The sequence below is a fragment of the Podarcis tiliguerta genome, assembly GCF_965153285.1.
Source record: "Podarcis tiliguerta genome assembly, chromosome: 11".
Taxonomy (NCBI): Eukaryota; Metazoa; Chordata; class Lepidosauria; order Squamata; family Lacertidae; genus Podarcis; species Podarcis tiliguerta.
Window position 1 is genome coordinate 37,018,273 of NC_139544.1, and position 18,361 is coordinate 37,036,633.

The window sequence follows — 18,361 nt, forward strand, 5'->3', positions numbered from 1 at the left end:
ATAACTTTTTTGTCACATTTTTTAAATTATTTCTTTGTTTGACCCCTCAGAATTACTCCTCCTCATAGAAATAAACGTTAAATTAACAAGTTACCTTTGTGTGTATGTGTGTGTGTGTGTGTGTGTGTTCTTCACTTCCTTCAAAACAGTGACCAGCGTACATGCCCCCTTTCAATGCAGTGACCAGCGTACATGCCCCTTACAATGTAGCGGGCGGGCGGGAAGGTGACGTCGGGACGGTGCGTGACTAACGCACGCACCGCCCCCATGCGACATCACAGCCAGTACAGCGCCCGCTACAGTGGGGAGTGTCGGGGCGCACAATGCGCCTCCTCCCCTCGCTAGTATCCGCCCCGGAGCCGCGGCAAAGGTGTAAAAGAGCCACATGCGGCTCCGGAGCAGACCCCTGCTCTAGTATAACAGGCATACTGTGTAAATAGCTATCTTAATTATCTGTAGGAAAGGGTTTACAGTTTGTCTTGTGCAAGCAGTGCTGTCATCAGAGGCCCACACAAAATAACCTGAACACACTGAATGTGCTCTGATAATGGTGGTGGTCCCTGAGCTAGTGCTGGGAGTCACTTGCTGTGGAGCAGATGCCAACAATGGGTAGAGACAGGATCTTCTTTTCCGCCACTCAATGGGCTACCAGGAAAGGGCAGGTAGATCATGCCTTAACTGGTCACTTTCAGAGAGCTTTCCAAATTAGGCAATGTGCACAGATTGCCCTCTACTGCCATAAAGCAACAGAAAACTCACTTGTGCATTTTAGTCATCAGTTTCCCTACTACGGAGTTACAACAAGGGTACTGCAGCATGGAATTGGGTCAAATGTGGTGTCAGGGCCAAAGTAAGCATATGCTTAAACATGTATCATCTTTGGTCCCGTATAGGTGGCATCAGAATTAGGGCAAATATTATGCAGGGCTATCTGGTTTATCGTATTTTGTTTTCCAGTTACCCTGTATGCACATATATTCAAACCTATCATAGCAGCCTCCAAACACACGATAAAAGCATAGCTTGAAACCATGTGTGAAGTAGCCGTAAACTGCTTACCAAAAAGCTCACTGTTAAATTGACAATGGACTCAGTGAGCTGGTTCACATGTAAATGGTGAACCGGCTGCTCATTTGGCCAACCCCCTCCTCCGTGTGTTGCACCAGAAGGCAGGAAGGGGGACCCATAATGTTGTGAATTGCCCTCATTATTCTGAGAACCTCCCTGAGATCTATGGGTAAAGGGTAGTATACAAATTTAAAAGCGGCAACACTACCAAGAGCTTAGCACTGCATGATAACTGGACAGTGAGACCAGCAAATCTAGCTGTTCCGTTACTATCGACATTCTTTATTTTCAAAGCTGCTCAAATACTTAAGAAACATTGAGAACAAAATGCCCGCGCTTTCTAAAAGTTAGAAGAGAAAGGTATTCCAGATCTTCTCAACATATTTGATTTAAACGTGTGTGTGTTTTTTTAAAAAAGCCACACACACACACATCATATATGCCCAAATTCTAAAGGAATATAATCTTGAGCCCAGTACAATAAATTGGAACCACATTTAATCCTACTTTCCTCCAGTAACATTATAGTTTCCTTACACTATAAACACACTATACCTCAGCATTTGGGCTCTCTGCCCTCCCCCACCCCCAGTGTGCTGTAATCTTGCCAGCAGACAAGCTTTGCTTTTAATAAGTTGATCTGCCAACTTAAACAGCAGTCTCCTAAGGCAATCAAATAATGAAACACATGTGCAAGTGCTCGCATGTAATCTGTCAGAGGTTTACTCACCCCGACACAAATGGTTTCCTCAATATTAGCTGTTATATAAATGTACATTCACAACCCTTAGGTACTCAAAAAGCACACATATGTTCCATCAATCTCTCATTTACCACTCTCCCTTCTCCTCTTCGTTCCTTCCCCTCTTCATTTTTTTTAAGTTTCATGATTTAGCAGAGAGAGAAAGAGATAGAAAAGTCAAAGGACAGAACCTTGTACAGAATCTGTACATAGGAATCCAAAGAGAAATAAGACTTCTATCAAAAAAGGCAACAGATGACGTCAATAGGGGCTGGTAGACAGAGGGAGGCAACTGTTCCTCCATGAGCTCCCCAGCTGCTGTTCCCCTCTGTTGCCACACGGTCTGTTCTGGGGCCCCTAACTCTGGTGCAGTGGAAGATCACCAGTGCTAAAATGAGATTCAATTGCCAGTCCACTTGGGTTCAGAATGGGGGTGAGGCATTACTTTGTGCTTCACCTCAGGCAGCAAAATTTCTTGGGCGGTTTCTTACTTCTTCTTCCCTAAGAAACCAAAATAGTGAAATAAATAAATAAAACCTTAATCTGCTGTTTCCCATACTGAAGAAACAAGCTGTTCCAACTTTAGAAGAGTTCTTCCACAGTAAGTGTGCAGTGAGAAAAATATAAAACAGTCCCTCAAGTTCTTCACAGGTTAAGAGGGGATATAATCCATTCCAGCTCCTTGCTACATCTACCAGTATAATACTGTATGGGCATCTGCAAATGCACCCAAATAGAACTCCCTCCCAAGAAATATTTGGCTTGTGCTTTCTTAGGTGCTGATGCCTTCTGTGTTTGTCCAAGTCTTCAATTGCTTTTACTGATGTTTCAGACTTATTTACTGCTTTGGTCTAGCTTTCACTACTGACCTCACAGGTTTATTTCCTGGTCTAATTTTGCTGTTTAGTGTGGTGGATGTGTTCTTATGATACCGTATTGTTAAAAATGTAAGCTAGCTTGCAGCTGTTTGGTAAAAGGCAAAATATGAATAACATAAATAAAATGTTTTATGCATTTGCAAAATCAAATTTTGAAGTAATTCAAATTTTTCCTTCAACCACATGAAATCATTCAGAGGTGATTCCACGTGACATTTCTCTACTCATGCTCTGGAAGCTGCCAAGCGCATAAAGCTGCTTTCACGCGAGTTAAATGTGCACAAGTTGTGATCCTACTGTCAGGAGGTCGTCCTACACTCAGGTAGGACCCTGGAAGAGACACATGCCCGATTGGCATGTTCTCTCCCTCCTGGACGTTCATTCAGGAGCTTCAAAAGCTGTCTTCAGCCCGAACATCACAGCGACCGATGCCAACAGACACCGGCACACTTAGGGATCCACAGAGTCTTCACAGCTTGCGTAACAGACCTCAGCAACTCAGCATTTTGGCTTATCTACTTTATTTACATACAACACACACGGAGCACTGCAACATGGCTCCCTCTCTCTCTCTAGCATCAGACAGCAAAAAAAAAAGGACAATAGTCCCACTTCACAGAACACAGTAACACAAACATCCTGTCACCATCACTTCCCACTCTGTGGAGTCAAAACGTACACCGTCATGTGATAGACAAAAATCCCATGACTGCAATCATGGAGCAGGAGTTCTACTGCATTCTAACAGTGTTCTTAGATGGCATCTCCCAAAGGTTTGGGATAAACTTTTGTTTTAGATATAACAAAGTACTTCTTCGTGCACCACATAGTCAAACTCGGGAATGTGTTCTCCCAGGAAGCAGTGATGGCTGCCAAGTTGGATGGCTTTAAGCAAATTCATGGAGAAGAGCGCTTTCAATGGCTACTAGCCATGATGGCTATGCTCTTTGTCCACTGTTGGAGGCAGAAATACTTCCAAATACTAGTTGCTAGAAATCAGGAAGGTGGAGGTGGAGGGGGGTGTTTCTTGTGCTGATATTCTGCTCCCTGGTTTCCTACAGCTATCTGGTTGGCCACTGTGAGAACGGGTGTTAGACTGAATGGGCCATTGGCTTGATCCTGAAGGCTGTTCTTATGGCTATAGTGCAGCCCCACAGTACTTTCTCAGACAAGATTCCCAGGTTAAACAGGCAATCCCGGATAATCTTCATTGGTCTGATCCTATTTTCACTCACGTTAATGAGGGATTTTGCTGACGACCTTGGTAGGAGGAAGATGACAGCTTGCTCTTTCCTGTCTTACTCTGAACAAATATGGAATATTTGAGAACAAAAAGAAAGTTAAACACACCCTTAGCAAAAAAAAATATGTTGTTTTTAAAGCATTTCAGTGGTAGTTATTTACGAAAAAGATAATTCAACCTTGCAGATTAAAAAGGGGCAACGTGTGCTTTTATTCTGTCTGGATACAAACAGTCAATGAGAAATGCTGAACATCATGCAAATAGCACAAACTAAAAAATAAATAAATAATTGGTTCCTTCTCTTACCTAAATATAATAAAAAAACCCTCTAGTTGTGAGTTTTGGAGGAAACATCTGGAGAAAACTCTAGACCAGTCTATAACTGTCTTCCCCCTCTGGTGCTTGTGGGGAGAGTTGCACCAACGTATGTTGGCAAAAATGCTCAAACATCATAGATATTTACACTATCAATTTGGGCCTTTTTTTTTTTTTACTTCAGTCATTCAAATGGTTGGCATTTTAACAAACAGCTTATGAAGGAACCTTAATTATGGCCAAGCTCACAAAAGTTACGAACTTGTCTCCCACTCCATAAAAAGGGGGGTGGGGAGTGCCATCTTTCCTAAATTGCAGAATCTTCCCTGCCCATACACCTGGAGGCAATTCTTCATCACCAGAGGCAAATAGAAAAGTGACTATTTACAAATCTGGGAGCTGCCAAGAGGCAGCCAGGGTGGAGGCATTAAGGAGAGCGTGCCAGTAACCGCTGAGAAGTGATGATGGGACCCTGAGTGTCTCAGTCAGCACTATGCAAGCATATAGTTGTCAACCACCTAGCATTCTCCAGTGATGCCAGCAATGCACACTGTGGGGTCCTAGCAGCTGCACACTTACATAATGCTGACTGAGACATCCCCTGAAGTGACCACCTTCCCCCTCCAACTGATTGTTAGGCACAAGATCATGCCTTCTCTCTCAAAGTGCCCTGCGTGCAGACACAATTCTGACCAGCAAACAGCCTTATTTGCTGAAAGCTATCTGGAGTGGTCAAACCAGTCTGTAACAGTCTTAAATCAAGGGTACATTCACTGCAAGGTGCTTTGAGAAATGAGTGAGGACAACTGACAGTTTATTAACAACAAGGGGTCTTTAAAAGCCCATGGCATGTGTTGTAGCTATTACCATCTCACTGGGTACAGGCCCCCAAATTATTATGCCCCATTAGAATTCATTTCTGGACCACAAATAATTAATAGTAAAGATTTTTGTTAGCATCAGCACAAAAATATATCCCAGAGAGGAAACTGCAAAAATACAGAACTGGTGGCAGTTAAGGGTGGTTTTTTAAAAGCTTGTTTTTTCCTTTCTTTTTTTACCATCACTTTGCAGCATCAGTGCACTTGAGGAGGCCCCTTCCTGGATGAACAGAGGTCCTTTAAAATCTAGATATCTGATTTAAAAACAAGTAGCTCTTGTTATGTACCACTGTATGACTGAATATGCATTCCTCAACACTTTCTCCTACTAACAAGCAAGACTCTGAAGCCCATAGAGAGGTCAAGTCTCAGAACTGGATTATGCTAGGAAAAGCCCTCAATAATGCTTTTCATAAAAATGCTTATGCCGGCTAATTATCAGCTAAATTATTCCGGATTTGGAACAGCCGACTGGATTTGAATTGGCAAGAACTCTAAATGTTCAAAATCTTAAAATCAAACAGCAACCATTTCTGAAGCTTCTCTCTCTCAAGAGAAGAAGTAATCATAATTTATAAAGCAAAGATTAGCCCCCCCCCCCTTTAAAAAAAGACATGTACTCATGTATGCTGTGGCATTCTGTGGCAATAAATTCCATAATTATTGAGAGAAGTTTAGTTTACTTTTATTTGTCCTGAATTTGTGACTGATCAATTCCAATGGATCACTCTTCTGTTCTAGTGTTTGGAGAGAGTATTTTCTCTCTCATAATTCTCTCCACACTTTTCATAATGATGAGTTATCTTCTTCTTCTTTCCGCCCCTAAACTCAGCAGCTGGAACTTCTCAAGCCTTCTGTCATAGGTGATGGTCCACATACATCCCTTCATTCTTTTCTCTCTCTCTCACACACACACAACCGGTTTTCTTGCTATACAATCAGCAGGTGCTGTCAATGAGCTTTTTGCTATGAACCAAGGATCTCATGAACAATTTCAACCAACTTGGACACCATCAGCATCTATGTGCAATCAGGAACTTTTGTCTCACGATGCACCACTTTGCATGTGCTTAGGCTGAAGTTGATATGAAGCTACACAGCCATAATGTCTAGAAATATCTCTTTGCCGTCTGCTTCAGTGTTGGGTTAAAAGCATGAGCAGACCCCAGTTTAAATATTAGCTCAGCCACAAACTTGCTAAGTGGCCTTCAGTACAGTTTCTCAAGTCTTAGCATCTCTTCTCATCTGTAGTATGTGGAAGAATAATATTGGCCTGCCTTGTTGGATTTTTGTTGTTGCAAGGACTGCTAAGATTAAGTATTCAAGTGACTGTTTAAAACTGAAGATTTACAGCATGATACACAACACTGACAGGAAGCTCTTAATCCATTCCTGGCCCTGTCTGGAATTCACATGTTGTCATTGCTCGCTCACAGTTGAGACCAGGATGCAAGCCCCGCTTCTCTGAGTATCAGTTTCTCTTTCAACAAAAGACAAAAGCACATGTATGGGGATAGCTCTGAGCTGTAGTAATCAGCACCCTGCTTTCTTACACAAAGGAAGAGCAGTCATTCATTCTCTTGGGGAGTTCAATTCTATGTCTCCTGCTGCTGGTCAGCGAAGAGTCTTCCCCTTGCTCCAGCAAGTTTAATCAGACTGATAAACTCTCAGGACTGTTCTCACTGCTAAGCGTTACAGCAAGGCATGCAAGTAAAAAAAGAGAGACCAGTTTTGACTATGAATTACATGAGCCACAGATGCAAGATAATGAGTTGGGTTCTGCTGCATTTACAGTGCAGGGCAATTATGACTAAATCTCTGCTTGTAACAGAAAGCAATCTCAGTGGCGCAAACTGTGTCGTTCACCTGCTCACCATTCATCATGAGATGTCCTATGATGTTCAGTTTAGCAGGCAAGCAGCTGTGTGAGCTTCTGTACTCACTGCGGCAGTGATTACTTTTGCCTCCAGTGACTTGCACTTTGAGAAAGCAGCATTGTGGGGTTTGCAGCTGGGAGACTCAGATTCAAGAACTGTCTTAGGGCCCACTTTGAGTTTATCCTGAGAAATGCAGTTACAGCCCCACAGATAATAGCGAGTGCAGCACAGGGACTATCAGCAGAAGATCAGCAAGTTGAAGGCGTCAGTTCCCATCCACCTGCTTATTCTTCTCTGTAAACGCTGGCCCCTGTATTGGGATGATAAAGGATTTCCCGCCTTTGCATTGTGAAGGAAAGCTCACGTTCCCATATAATGTCTACCTTGGCTCCTTAAGCCACATTATAACTTCAAGTGAGGCACAGCAAAGTCACATCACTGTGTAAAACACAGCTAATTTTTACTACAAATCTCTAAACATCTTAGGCTTATCTAAGCTTGACTCCTCCTCTATTCCTCATTCCATTTCATTCTAAGATCAGCCATGACTAGCCTCCTAATATTTGTATGGGATACATTCAGTGACAGGGGTGGAAATTTTTCCACTACTATATTTTTCAATTTATAAAATGCATATGCCAGAAAATGGATTAGTAACACAATGAAAGGATACTATACTATGCAATACTAGTCAAATTGCACAGCTCCTGAACTGTATTGTTTCAAGTGAGTCATTTCTAAACATGCATGTATATACAGGGGTACCTTGGTTCTCAAAGTTAATCTGTTCCAGGAATCTGTTCGACTCCTGAAACCGTTCAAAAACCAAGGTGTGGCTTCTGATTGGCTGCAGGAGCTTCCTGCACTCAAGCGGAAGCCGCGTTGGACATTCGGCTTCCGAAAAACGTTTGCAAACCGGAACACTTACTTCCGGGTTTGCGGCATTTGGGAACCGATTTGTTCGACAACTAAGCTGTTCAAGAACCAAGGTACCACTGTATAACAAAGCTAAACACACTGATTTCTAAGCATGCTAAAATTGGCCTAACAAGTTTTTGGTCCCTTCATTCCTTTCCTTAGCCAGTTTTTTGAGTTGTGTGTTACAATATTTACAAGCATTCAGAGAAGAATAATTTCCCAGTAAAGCTTTGAACGAAGCATTTAGTCAACACTAAGGCTGTCATTCTATGAACATGTGCTGCTGAGCGTAAGGTCAATGGGACTTATTTGTGAGTAGACATATATACTGCAGTGCAGGTGTGGTTTACTGACTTTTCAGCAATCAACCACACAGTTCAATTCAAACACTTCTTAGAAAAAAAACCCCTGTGATATGTATGCAGCGTATTAAATCCCAATGTTGCACTGTGCTTTTAAAGTTTTGTTTGCTAAATAAATGCAAGTCAAACAAACATGCTAACCAACTCCAATCTATTCAGGGCATCAGAAAGTTTGCTGGAAACTCCATTCACTGGATCCGTTCAGACAACAAAAAGGCACAGACAGAAGAGTTCTTGGTCTCTGTCGCAGCTGTGGAATTCCCCTCCCCTTGGAAGCAAGCCAAAAAAACTAAGCATATTTTTTAGAAGCACTGTAAGACCTTTGTCTGGGCTGGCTTCTGGGGTCAGGGTTTAGTCAACATAAGTTTTTTAAAAAATAAAATTAAAATATGTTGTGTTTTATTTGATTTTATGTATTGTTATATAGTGCACTATCTTTGTTATAGGGCAGGATGAGAATTTAAAGAATTAGGACATGGCATTTGAATCTTTCTGTTCTGAAATAAAAATTAAAAGCTGGCTGGATTTAATAAAGCAAACCCAACCACTCCTTCAGTACTGTCAGTATAATGCCACAGAATGCATAAGCCATAACCACTGCTAAATACTTAAAGTGCAACACAAATGCCCTTTTCATTCCAGGCTATTAAAATAAGGTAATTCCTCAGATTTCAGCCTTCAGACTGATTTCATGGTAATTCATCATGGACACAAGATTTTAAGCAAGATACACATGCAGAAAGTTTTACGGCCAGCTGCGCTGCAGACATCTGCGTTCTTTCACAAGAAACTGTGTATCTGTAAATGGCATTAAGAAAAGATTTAAGGGGGCACGGTGGTACAGAATTAATCATTTCTTGGCAAGAAATTAGCAGCTGCAAATGACCACGTTTTGCAAAAAACCAAGTCTTCCTTTATAAGCAAACCCCAAGTGAAAGACTGCTAAACCTATAGACTGTGTCAGCAATGTGCATTACCACCAATTAAGAATATTAATTCAATTTTGTATTAGAAGTTGGGTGGGATGGGGGTTTGGGGCTGGTATGCAATTGTCTATTTTAACACAAGCAAGTGGCCCTAAAAGTAGACAAGACGGCAGGTTTTGGCTTTCTTTTAATTTTAGCAGGAGTTATAATCAGATACACTACTAGGTTGGAACCATTAGATACAATATTTAAATAAGATGTCTGTCTTGGTTGGGTGGGGATCACACACACAAAGACTGGATTCCATTTTGTTACTTTCAACCCATCAATTACTTGTGTGAAATATTTTTGGGACTATGAGTATTTACCAGCAGATGGAGTCAAACAGCAGTCAGAGAAGCTCTGTGGCATTGAGGGGAAAGTGGTTTAGCCTTTTAAAAATAAATAAATCTGTTGTTCAAATGTAACACCAAAAATATGCCAAGCAAACTGATAATTCCATCCCTTTTGTGTGTGTTTTACTTAAGATTAATAGCTACCTAGAAGTCCTTTGATAAATCAGCCATTTAGCCCTTAAAAACAACAACTAGTGAACAGAAACTTCCCAAACAGGTAGACATTTTAGGAGGCATATTGAAATGCCAATGCATTTTTCGACAGTATTAATGTAAAAGTTGTTCAGAAAGTGTATTACCATGTCCATCTATATCAGAGTTCCCCAAACTTGGGTCTCTTATCTGTTTTTGGACTAAAACTCCCATCATCCCTTGCCAGCAGGACCCACCCACCCTGTGGAACAGCCCTCGCATCAGATGTCAACGAGGTGAGTAACTATAGAACCTTTAGAAGTCATCTGAAGGCAACCCTGTATAGGGAAGCCGATTAATGTGTGAAGTTTTACTGTCTTTTTATGCATGCTAGAAGCTGCCCAGAGTGGTTGGCGCAACCCAGTCAGATGGGCAGGGTACTACAACTACAACAACAACAACAAATTGTAATAATTCCTTCCCTTTTTTCTTCTTCTCCTTAGGAATAAAACAGCCATATATATTTGTGTGTATGTACACATACACACACACATGCATCCACACGCCCCTCTTCATTGTGGAGTTCAGAATTGTTAGCATGCATACATTAGCCCTCTTTAGGCATTAACAGTGTCTAACTATATAGAGGCTGCAGGGTTCAGGAAGTCAGTCCCACGTCCCTCTATTCTGACATTCCTGCATTTATAGTGTTGAACGGGCTTATTATTCCACTTCAGATTTTCCTGCTCAACGTGGGAAGGCACGGGGTGAAGGGGTGGAGCCAACATGTACATCTTTGTGCCTCCTAAACAGGTATTTAGAACACCTGAAGAGAACTATTATCTCTGTGAGCAAACATGTAGATATAGCCCATTCTTGGGATTTCCTGCACATGTGCAAGTCCATGATGTACAAGTCCATAATGGGATACCAACTTCTCAGCTACTTTGTTTGATTGCTATTTTAGAGTACAGGGATCAAGATACATATTGAATTGTGAGTTAGGGCAGGGTGTTATTTGTAAATTTCACAGGTTTTAAAAGCACCTGGCCTTGCAATATATTTCATGGATATACCAACACGTTTGGGGAAACCAAGAATCCCCCACTATCCTGGATTTAGACACCTGCCTCCCACAGAAGTATCTGTACAAATATTGAAGAGACTTCATATATTATTCCACATCTTTGTAAATAATGCAATGAACTTTTGAAACATTTTATTTCTGGGTCTGGAAAACAGCAGTAGAGATTTTTCCAAGCTGAGATATTGTCACTTATCTTTTCAGAAGCTTTATTTCAGGAGTAAACAACCAACCCCACTTGCTTTGCTGGGGAATCAGACCAGTAGATTGCAGTGCCTCTTACAAATACAGTAAAAATAAACACAACTATGCTGTAGAATAGGATGCTGTTTCACAGCATTGAACTGTCAATTTTCAATATTTTACTATCAGTAAAGACTCCTAATATTGTTTATTTGTACAAGTAGCCTCTCTCCCTTGAGGAAGATGTCCCTAGGGATTATCTGAATTCTTCTGCAGGGTGCTCATAATTGCATTTCCCTCTCTGTGCAATTCCCAACAAAAGACAGAATATACATAAAGACCATGCTGTTCAGCTTTGTCGAATGTTGTCAAATGGAGAGGTGAAACTCACAAAGATATGTCCTCCCCTTCACCGCTATGTCTCTCCCTCCCCCGCCACAAAGTTATTTTGGAAACTTTTTACCTTTGAAGATATATTTCTAATATTAATTGGTAGGGCAACCACCATACACAAAAGTGATTGTGTGTGTGTGTGTGTGGAAACACATAGAATAACCAATAAAAGTCTTAAAGGTTATACAGATTATTATTATTTTGGCAGGAGGAGTAATAGAAGTGCCCTCCATCTTGCAACCATATGATTATTCCAGCACTGATACTCACACAAATGTTAGTGGAGTAGAATAAACGGGGGATTGGGGCATACTGGAAAGGGAAACATACTCTGGGAGGTATGCAACAAAAATTTGCTCAGAAAGGATGCACTGAAACGAAAAGGATTAAGTTAGGTCCATTAATTTCAATGGGCCTCCTCTGAGCAAAACTTAGTTGAATACCATCCATAATTCTCCAATCACCCCAATTCTCTCCCCCCCCCCAGTAATGACCAAGTATAAACAGCACTGTCTACAAAATTTCAAGGGGATGTTCCTGAATTTCATCCATAAGTTATGGCTATTTGGTTACCAGAGCAGTGTGACAGCCGGTTCCTGTTGGCTAAATTCCTTATGGCTCCAATCTGAAAAGAGAAACCACACCATGTGGGCGAGTAATGTGGTTTCTTCCAAGACCAGCATCCCTGGAAGAAATGATACTGGTGTTTGACATAACCACATGGTTTCCCCATATCACATAATTCCTCTTTCTAGATATGACAATAACAGAAAGAGTTCTAAACACGGGGAAGCAGTAACACCCATCATTAAGATAATGTTAAATTGGCCCTTACTGTCAAGATGAGTACATAGAGGTCCTACCCTCAGATAATCACTGGAATTTTTATTTTAAAAACGGGGGGTTAGAAAGAGGAATTTCATTTTTCTGCAGTAAGGCTAACCACTATTATTATTTTAAAAAGTGTTTTGTGGCATTTTAAAGATTAATGCATTTCTTATGTCACGTGCTTTTGGTAGGCAAGGTCCACTTCATCAGATGGGCGAAATGTTATCCTAAATTGGTGTATACATGCAAGGGGAAAGGATTGTAAGCAATGAGGTCAAAGGAACATGAACGGCAAAGTGCAGACTGATACTTATGTTAAAAGCTTAAATGTACCATTATGTAGAGCCATTCACAAAGCAAAACAGTGCTGAAGATAACAAAGATCCTGGAATGGGTAAGCCAGTTACTAATTTGTTAAGTCATTAGGGTGCTACAAAACTGTTACTTTAACTGCAAAAGGCTGAGACGAAACTGTTGAAAACAATTATTATTTGTCTTCCACAACCCCTTAAGAATTTCTATGTTATGTAGTCTATGTTATTTAGGCATACATTAAATTGCTTTGGTTAGCATTATATATTTTAAATCCTAGGTTAGCCTAGAAAATTAAATTTGAAAAAGAAAACATTTCTGTTTGCTTATTGAAGCTCAGCCTTCCTCAAACGCAGTGTACAAATTTCAATCACATCTGTTGATTTCAGGATATGTATGCTCACAAAGACAAAACACTTGTCTGATTAAGGAAAGAGAAGTGTTCAAAGTATCAAGTTACTAAGTCTGATAAACAAAAGCAGAAACCCCAAATAAAGCTTGTTTTGTTTATGGGAACACATGTTAAAAATAGTTTGGGGCAAAGCTACCATGGTGAATATATCAGTGAGAAACCACAACAGAGGCCTAATCTGTAAACCATACAACTATGTTTTCATTTTCAATTTGACTCCCAAGTAGTACAGTAAGAAACATCACTCCTCATGTGCTCCCTCTCCTACTGATGGAGCAGTATAAAAAAATTAAGCCTGGAAAATATGAACTTGACCAAATACAGTCAAGCAAGCTTTACATCAAGTCTCCTTATAGCCAAAATGCACTCTAATGTGCAGAACAATGGTTTATTATCCAGGGAAGGTTCCTGTTGGTTTGCTGCCCACATTCATCTGGACTATATAAAAGATTAACCATTTCATTATCCTGGGAAGAGAATTTCCACTTTTAATAATTGACACTGTGACTCAGAAGAGGGAAGGCAGCAGTGCTGGTACTTAAGCAGCAAATATTTTCCCCACACCAGAGGATCCAAAGGCATTTCTTAATATTTAATATGTAAGGGGAGATTATGTTTTCAACATAAAGCTGTAGGCAGCCATATTGTCACTACTTTGTGGAACACTCACACAGTTGTGAATTATTCCCTCTGTTGTTCTAAAACAGCTCTATTAAACATGCAAGGTGCTTACATTTGCCATGTGTAACAAAGACAGCAGATAATACCATGTTACATGTTTCCACTTTCTCTTCTACTTTGTGGGCATTCTGCACAACAGAACTTCAGAGGTAAATTCATTTATGCACATCCTGCTCCCCAGGCACCGTCAAAGGAGATGGATGTACACAGATACGTGTAGCCGAAGCCACCTCTTGCAATTCAGTTCCGCTCTACTATGCCACCTTCCCATCAGCAACTACTTTTCTGAATCAAGCTTTAACATTTTACCATTCTGTACTACTTTGGGATTTTGGTGGGCAGGCGGGATTCAGGGGTCCATGAAAGGTGAAGATGACAAACACTGTTACTCAACAAACAAAACAATAAAGATTCACGTTACGTGAATTCATTTAAAGTAACAAAAATGATTTCCTAGTATGTTACTTCTGTTGTCACACACACACACACACACACACACACACACACACACGAGAGCTTGAAGAGAGAACATGAAGGACTAGAAGACACCAAGACTAAGTGTTGCACCAAGTGGCATCTCTCTAATGATGGAAGGCTCTCTGATCCATTGGAACCTTCCATTAGGAGAAGATGAGAGCGATGCAATTTCAAGTGATTCCCATGCCTCCCTGCAAGCACCAAACCATCGCTCATGCTGTTCCAGAGGGTCTAGAGCAGATATGGGGGGCATGGACTGTGGGGAGGTGAAAGAATTCTGGAGTAGATTCCGGCATATTAGGCGACCTCCCAAATTGGCAGCTGCAATTTGGGGGTTCGTCTTATAAGCCCAGTCGCCTAATACGCTGGACAGCTCTGCTCCGGGAGAAAGCCACCTGGCGTGGAGTGGTCCCCACTGCCCATTGCTGCCGCTTCTGAAGCAGCAGTGCGCGGGCTCCGCACTGCGCCGCCCATACCCAGCATAAAAGACGGCCCCCGACTTTTTAACCTCTTTTCCGGGGTTAAAAAGTCGTCTTATACGCCAGAATCTATGGTAGTCAAAATCATCTCCTTCCCAACCTCCTTCTCTTACATGTATGTATTTCTTACCCAAAAAAAAAAAATGTTGATTGACCTGGCTTTCAATACCAGTATGTCTCATAGGACAGCAAAAATACATTTAGGCCCAGTCCAAGGCATTTTGCTGTCTGAAGTCAAGGACAAAATGGTGTTTCCCTCAAACAAAAACTAGCTGGGCCAGCAGTTGAAGCATACATTAACACTAGTGATAAGATGGCATCGTTCACTGCATCTGAGGCAGCAGGCCACATGGAGGAATCTGGAGGAGCAGCCATGGGCCGCTGCAGCAGCATCTGCCACCTGAGACGGTTGCCTCATTCTGCATGATGGTAGGGCTGGCCCCTATTACATTTAAAAACCATGGATTTATCTGAATAAAGTTAGCATACGTTTTCTTAAATATTAAGCTATATTAGCAGAACTGCCACATGAATACAACCCAACAGTAGCAGTGATATTTCGTTTCCATTTATAGTCTCAAGTAATCGTTTCAGTGATATGTGTGGTTACTACTACTCAGGTGTTATTGAAATAGTTATAATTCATGTATGCAGATCATACATATTGCCAGACTCCCATCAGCCTCAGGCAGTGCAGCCAATAATCTTGGGTGATGGGAACTATAGTTCAGTATCTGGAGGGCACCATGTTGGTGACAGCTTCTCTAAACTGAAATATTTATTATCTTAGAATTTCCCTGTCCTATGGGAATGTAACACCCCCCCCAACAGATTGGGGGGGGGGGTGTTACATTCAGGACACCCCTTCCACACTTGTCTTGAAGCGAACCCCTGCTTTTTGCAGAGGATTCTGTAGATTTCCAAGAGCACAGCACTGAAGAGTACTAGCCAGATCTCCCCCTAGCTGACTTGACAACATGCCCTGAGACTCAAAAGGGTAAAATGTTACAGAGGAAATTCGGTAGTAATGGGAAATGTATCTTTAAAGAAAACTCGTCTGCCGTTACCAACATTCTTACTGAAGTACCACAGGGTTCTCTGGAACACGGTCTGAAGGCAAGTATGTTGAAGTACTTCCCAAAACCATTTTGTTTTTTTCTATTTTATGGTCATGCTGCACAAGGGCAATCAAAATGCAAGGAAAGCATGAACTCTTTTCTAGTCCAAATAGGAAAATGCAGTTGTTACAAAGTGAACATGGTTTAGAAAAATACGAGTAATAATGCAAAAAGCTACCAGTGTTCTGACCAATTTCAATGACCTACCGTTTGCAGTATCCACTTAATATTCCATAGAATAAAGGTTTGGACATTGAACCACAATGATTAGGGGTGGGGGAGAGTCGCTACTAACCTGGTTGATCATTGTCTGTTCCTACTCTTGCTGGACTTGGTGCCACAGGAAGAGGTCGAACCGGACGAGGCTTTGGAGTTGGGGGACAAATCTTTTTTCTTCCGATATATTCTACGTAAGTTCCTGGGAAGTCCCCCCTTTCTCCAGTAGTTTCGTTATAACCATTCAGCCAACCGATTTCCTCAGGTTTTTCTTCTTCCCCGTCATTGAATCCAAGGGCCACTAAAGTACCTTTATTCACAGTTAAAATATCTCCCAGGTGCAAGTCAATGTCTTCCTCTCGTTCTTTTTTGTAATCGTATAAAGCTCTGTACTGGTATCCTTCTGCACTCATTTTGGCAAAGGTCTTAACATTCAATTATTTCAGCGAATAACAGCAACACAGTGCTACTCGGTTTTATTGTATATACAGCGAAAGAAGTTATAAACAGGGGAAGTAACGTGTCAGTTAGAAGGACTGTAACACAAACACATAAGAAGCACCAGAATCTGTGGCTGTACAGCTGAGGCTGTATGTGCGTCTTTTACATTTAATCAGTGAAATTTCAGAAGAGTGGACTTTTATCTATGTATAGACTCCCAGCTAGTTCCTTTTCAGGTCAGCTTGGCACTTATGGGCACAATTTTTCAAGGTGGGCTGAAAATTACTCCTTGCTGCACCTCCTTCTGATGTACTTGCTGGAGAATGTTCACTTTTCTTAAACTTTTTGCGGTGGAGTTCTGCACACATACTTCACCTACGGAGGAAGAAAAAAAATTCAAACATGAAATTAGCATAATTACTCCCATTCTCATTGCAGGCTCTAACTATGGTAAGCTCAGGTTCTAATGGGAAATGTTTCAGAAACGAGTGTGCTGGCACGGAACAAAAATTAAAATGGAAGAAATGACAAAACAGACTTCAAACTAGAACTCCAGAACCCAGAAAAGAATATATTTGGGACCAAGAGGAAGCTCCTACACGAACACCCCTCTTTTCGTAATATAGATAGGGGGTGAGCACTAACAACTTCAGTCCACATACTGAAAACTAGTTTCCAGTGTGCTACTTCTTGTAGTACTGCCTCTACATTGGAAATCAAGTCCAGTCTGGTGGGACAGCAACATTGCTTGCCTGGCTTTTCACTGAGGAGGTCACTGCCAGTAACTGAGAGGGGCACACTGGTGTGGAAATAAGTATGATGTGGGCAGAGAGGTGGGGGCATCAGGTTGACAGCCCCCACACCATGCCACCCTCCCCACCATCTCACCTCTCCCAGTTACCAGCAGCGACCTCTGCATTGGGAAACCAGGCGAAAAATGCTTCTGCATTCCAGTCCAGGGGTTGCTAGAATGGATAGCTCAGTTGGTTGGAGCATGGTGCTGATAATGCTAAGGTTGCAGGTTCGATCCCCATATGGGACAGCTGCATATTCCTGTATTGCAGGGGGTTGGACTAGATGATCCTCAGGGTCCCTTCCAACTCTGTGATTCTATGGGAAGTCCCCCTAATAAGTGCTCATCCTTAATGGCCAAGTCACCCCTGCTCTCTGTTTGGTGCACTTCCACCACCCGCAAATTACTGAATCCCTATTTCATACATATTTTTTTATAGAGGAGCTTAAATATCTGTATCAAACTTTATTTCGGTTACAGACCAGTATAAGATAAAACATACGGATAAACAGAACACATAAGATTTAAAACAGGTATGGGATAATGACTAGCAATTAAAAGGTGATTATATCATACATGCTTAAAAAGACAGAAACAGGGGCAAACAGTTAAGTGATGATAAGGGGGAGAGCGTGAAGGAGCACAGGTCTTTCATTTTAGGCCTAGTTTGTGGCGCAAACCATCCTTCAACAAATATCCATCATGGCAGCGCAGAATCTAGCGATTGAATATGGACAGAGGAGCTTGAGTTCTAAGACAGGAGAAGGCAGGAAAGGGGCTCTAGGGCTCTTATCTTTAAAATCTGCTATATTCCTAGGAGATCAGTGCTCTTCCCCCTACTGGTCTACCTTCTCCAATGCTGAGGGCAAGCATGAGAAAGAGTGAATTAATCTAGGGTGGGTTTAACCCATGGCATCCTCCCAAGCATGCCTTCTTGCTTTGGGGTGGTTCTTTTGAGAAGAAGCATTGCTCGAACACAAATTGATTTTATGCATGAAATCACGTGCCTCCATTTTTTATTTCCTCAGAAACTATACATTCAACAGTAAGGTTACAATTTTTCTATGAAGACTTTAACTTACTCCTTTCACATTTTGATGTGATTTCCCACAGCTTTATGTAACTGTACTGAAGCTAGACCACCTAAGGAGCAGTATTTTGTCAGGCTGGGGGAAGTGGTAAATACTTAAATTAGACCTGGAGCAAA

At 41.5% G+C, this 18,361-nt stretch overlaps 1 protein-coding gene across 2 annotated transcripts in view; it reads right to left on the reverse strand.

The window, feature by feature from the left end:
- PIK3R1 (phosphoinositide-3-kinase regulatory subunit 1) overlaps window positions 1-18,361 on the reverse strand; it is a 63,850-nt gene that overhangs the window by 37,297 nt on the left and 8,192 nt on the right. For both annotated transcript variants that reach the window (XM_083403959.1, XM_083403960.1), the window contains exon 2: window positions 16,000-16,736. In XM_083403959.1, the coding sequence (XP_083260085.1) occupies window positions 16,000-16,333 (334 nt within the window). In that variant the 5' untranslated portion in view covers window positions 16,334-16,736. The remainder of the gene's footprint in view (window positions 1-15,999; window positions 16,737-18,361) is intronic.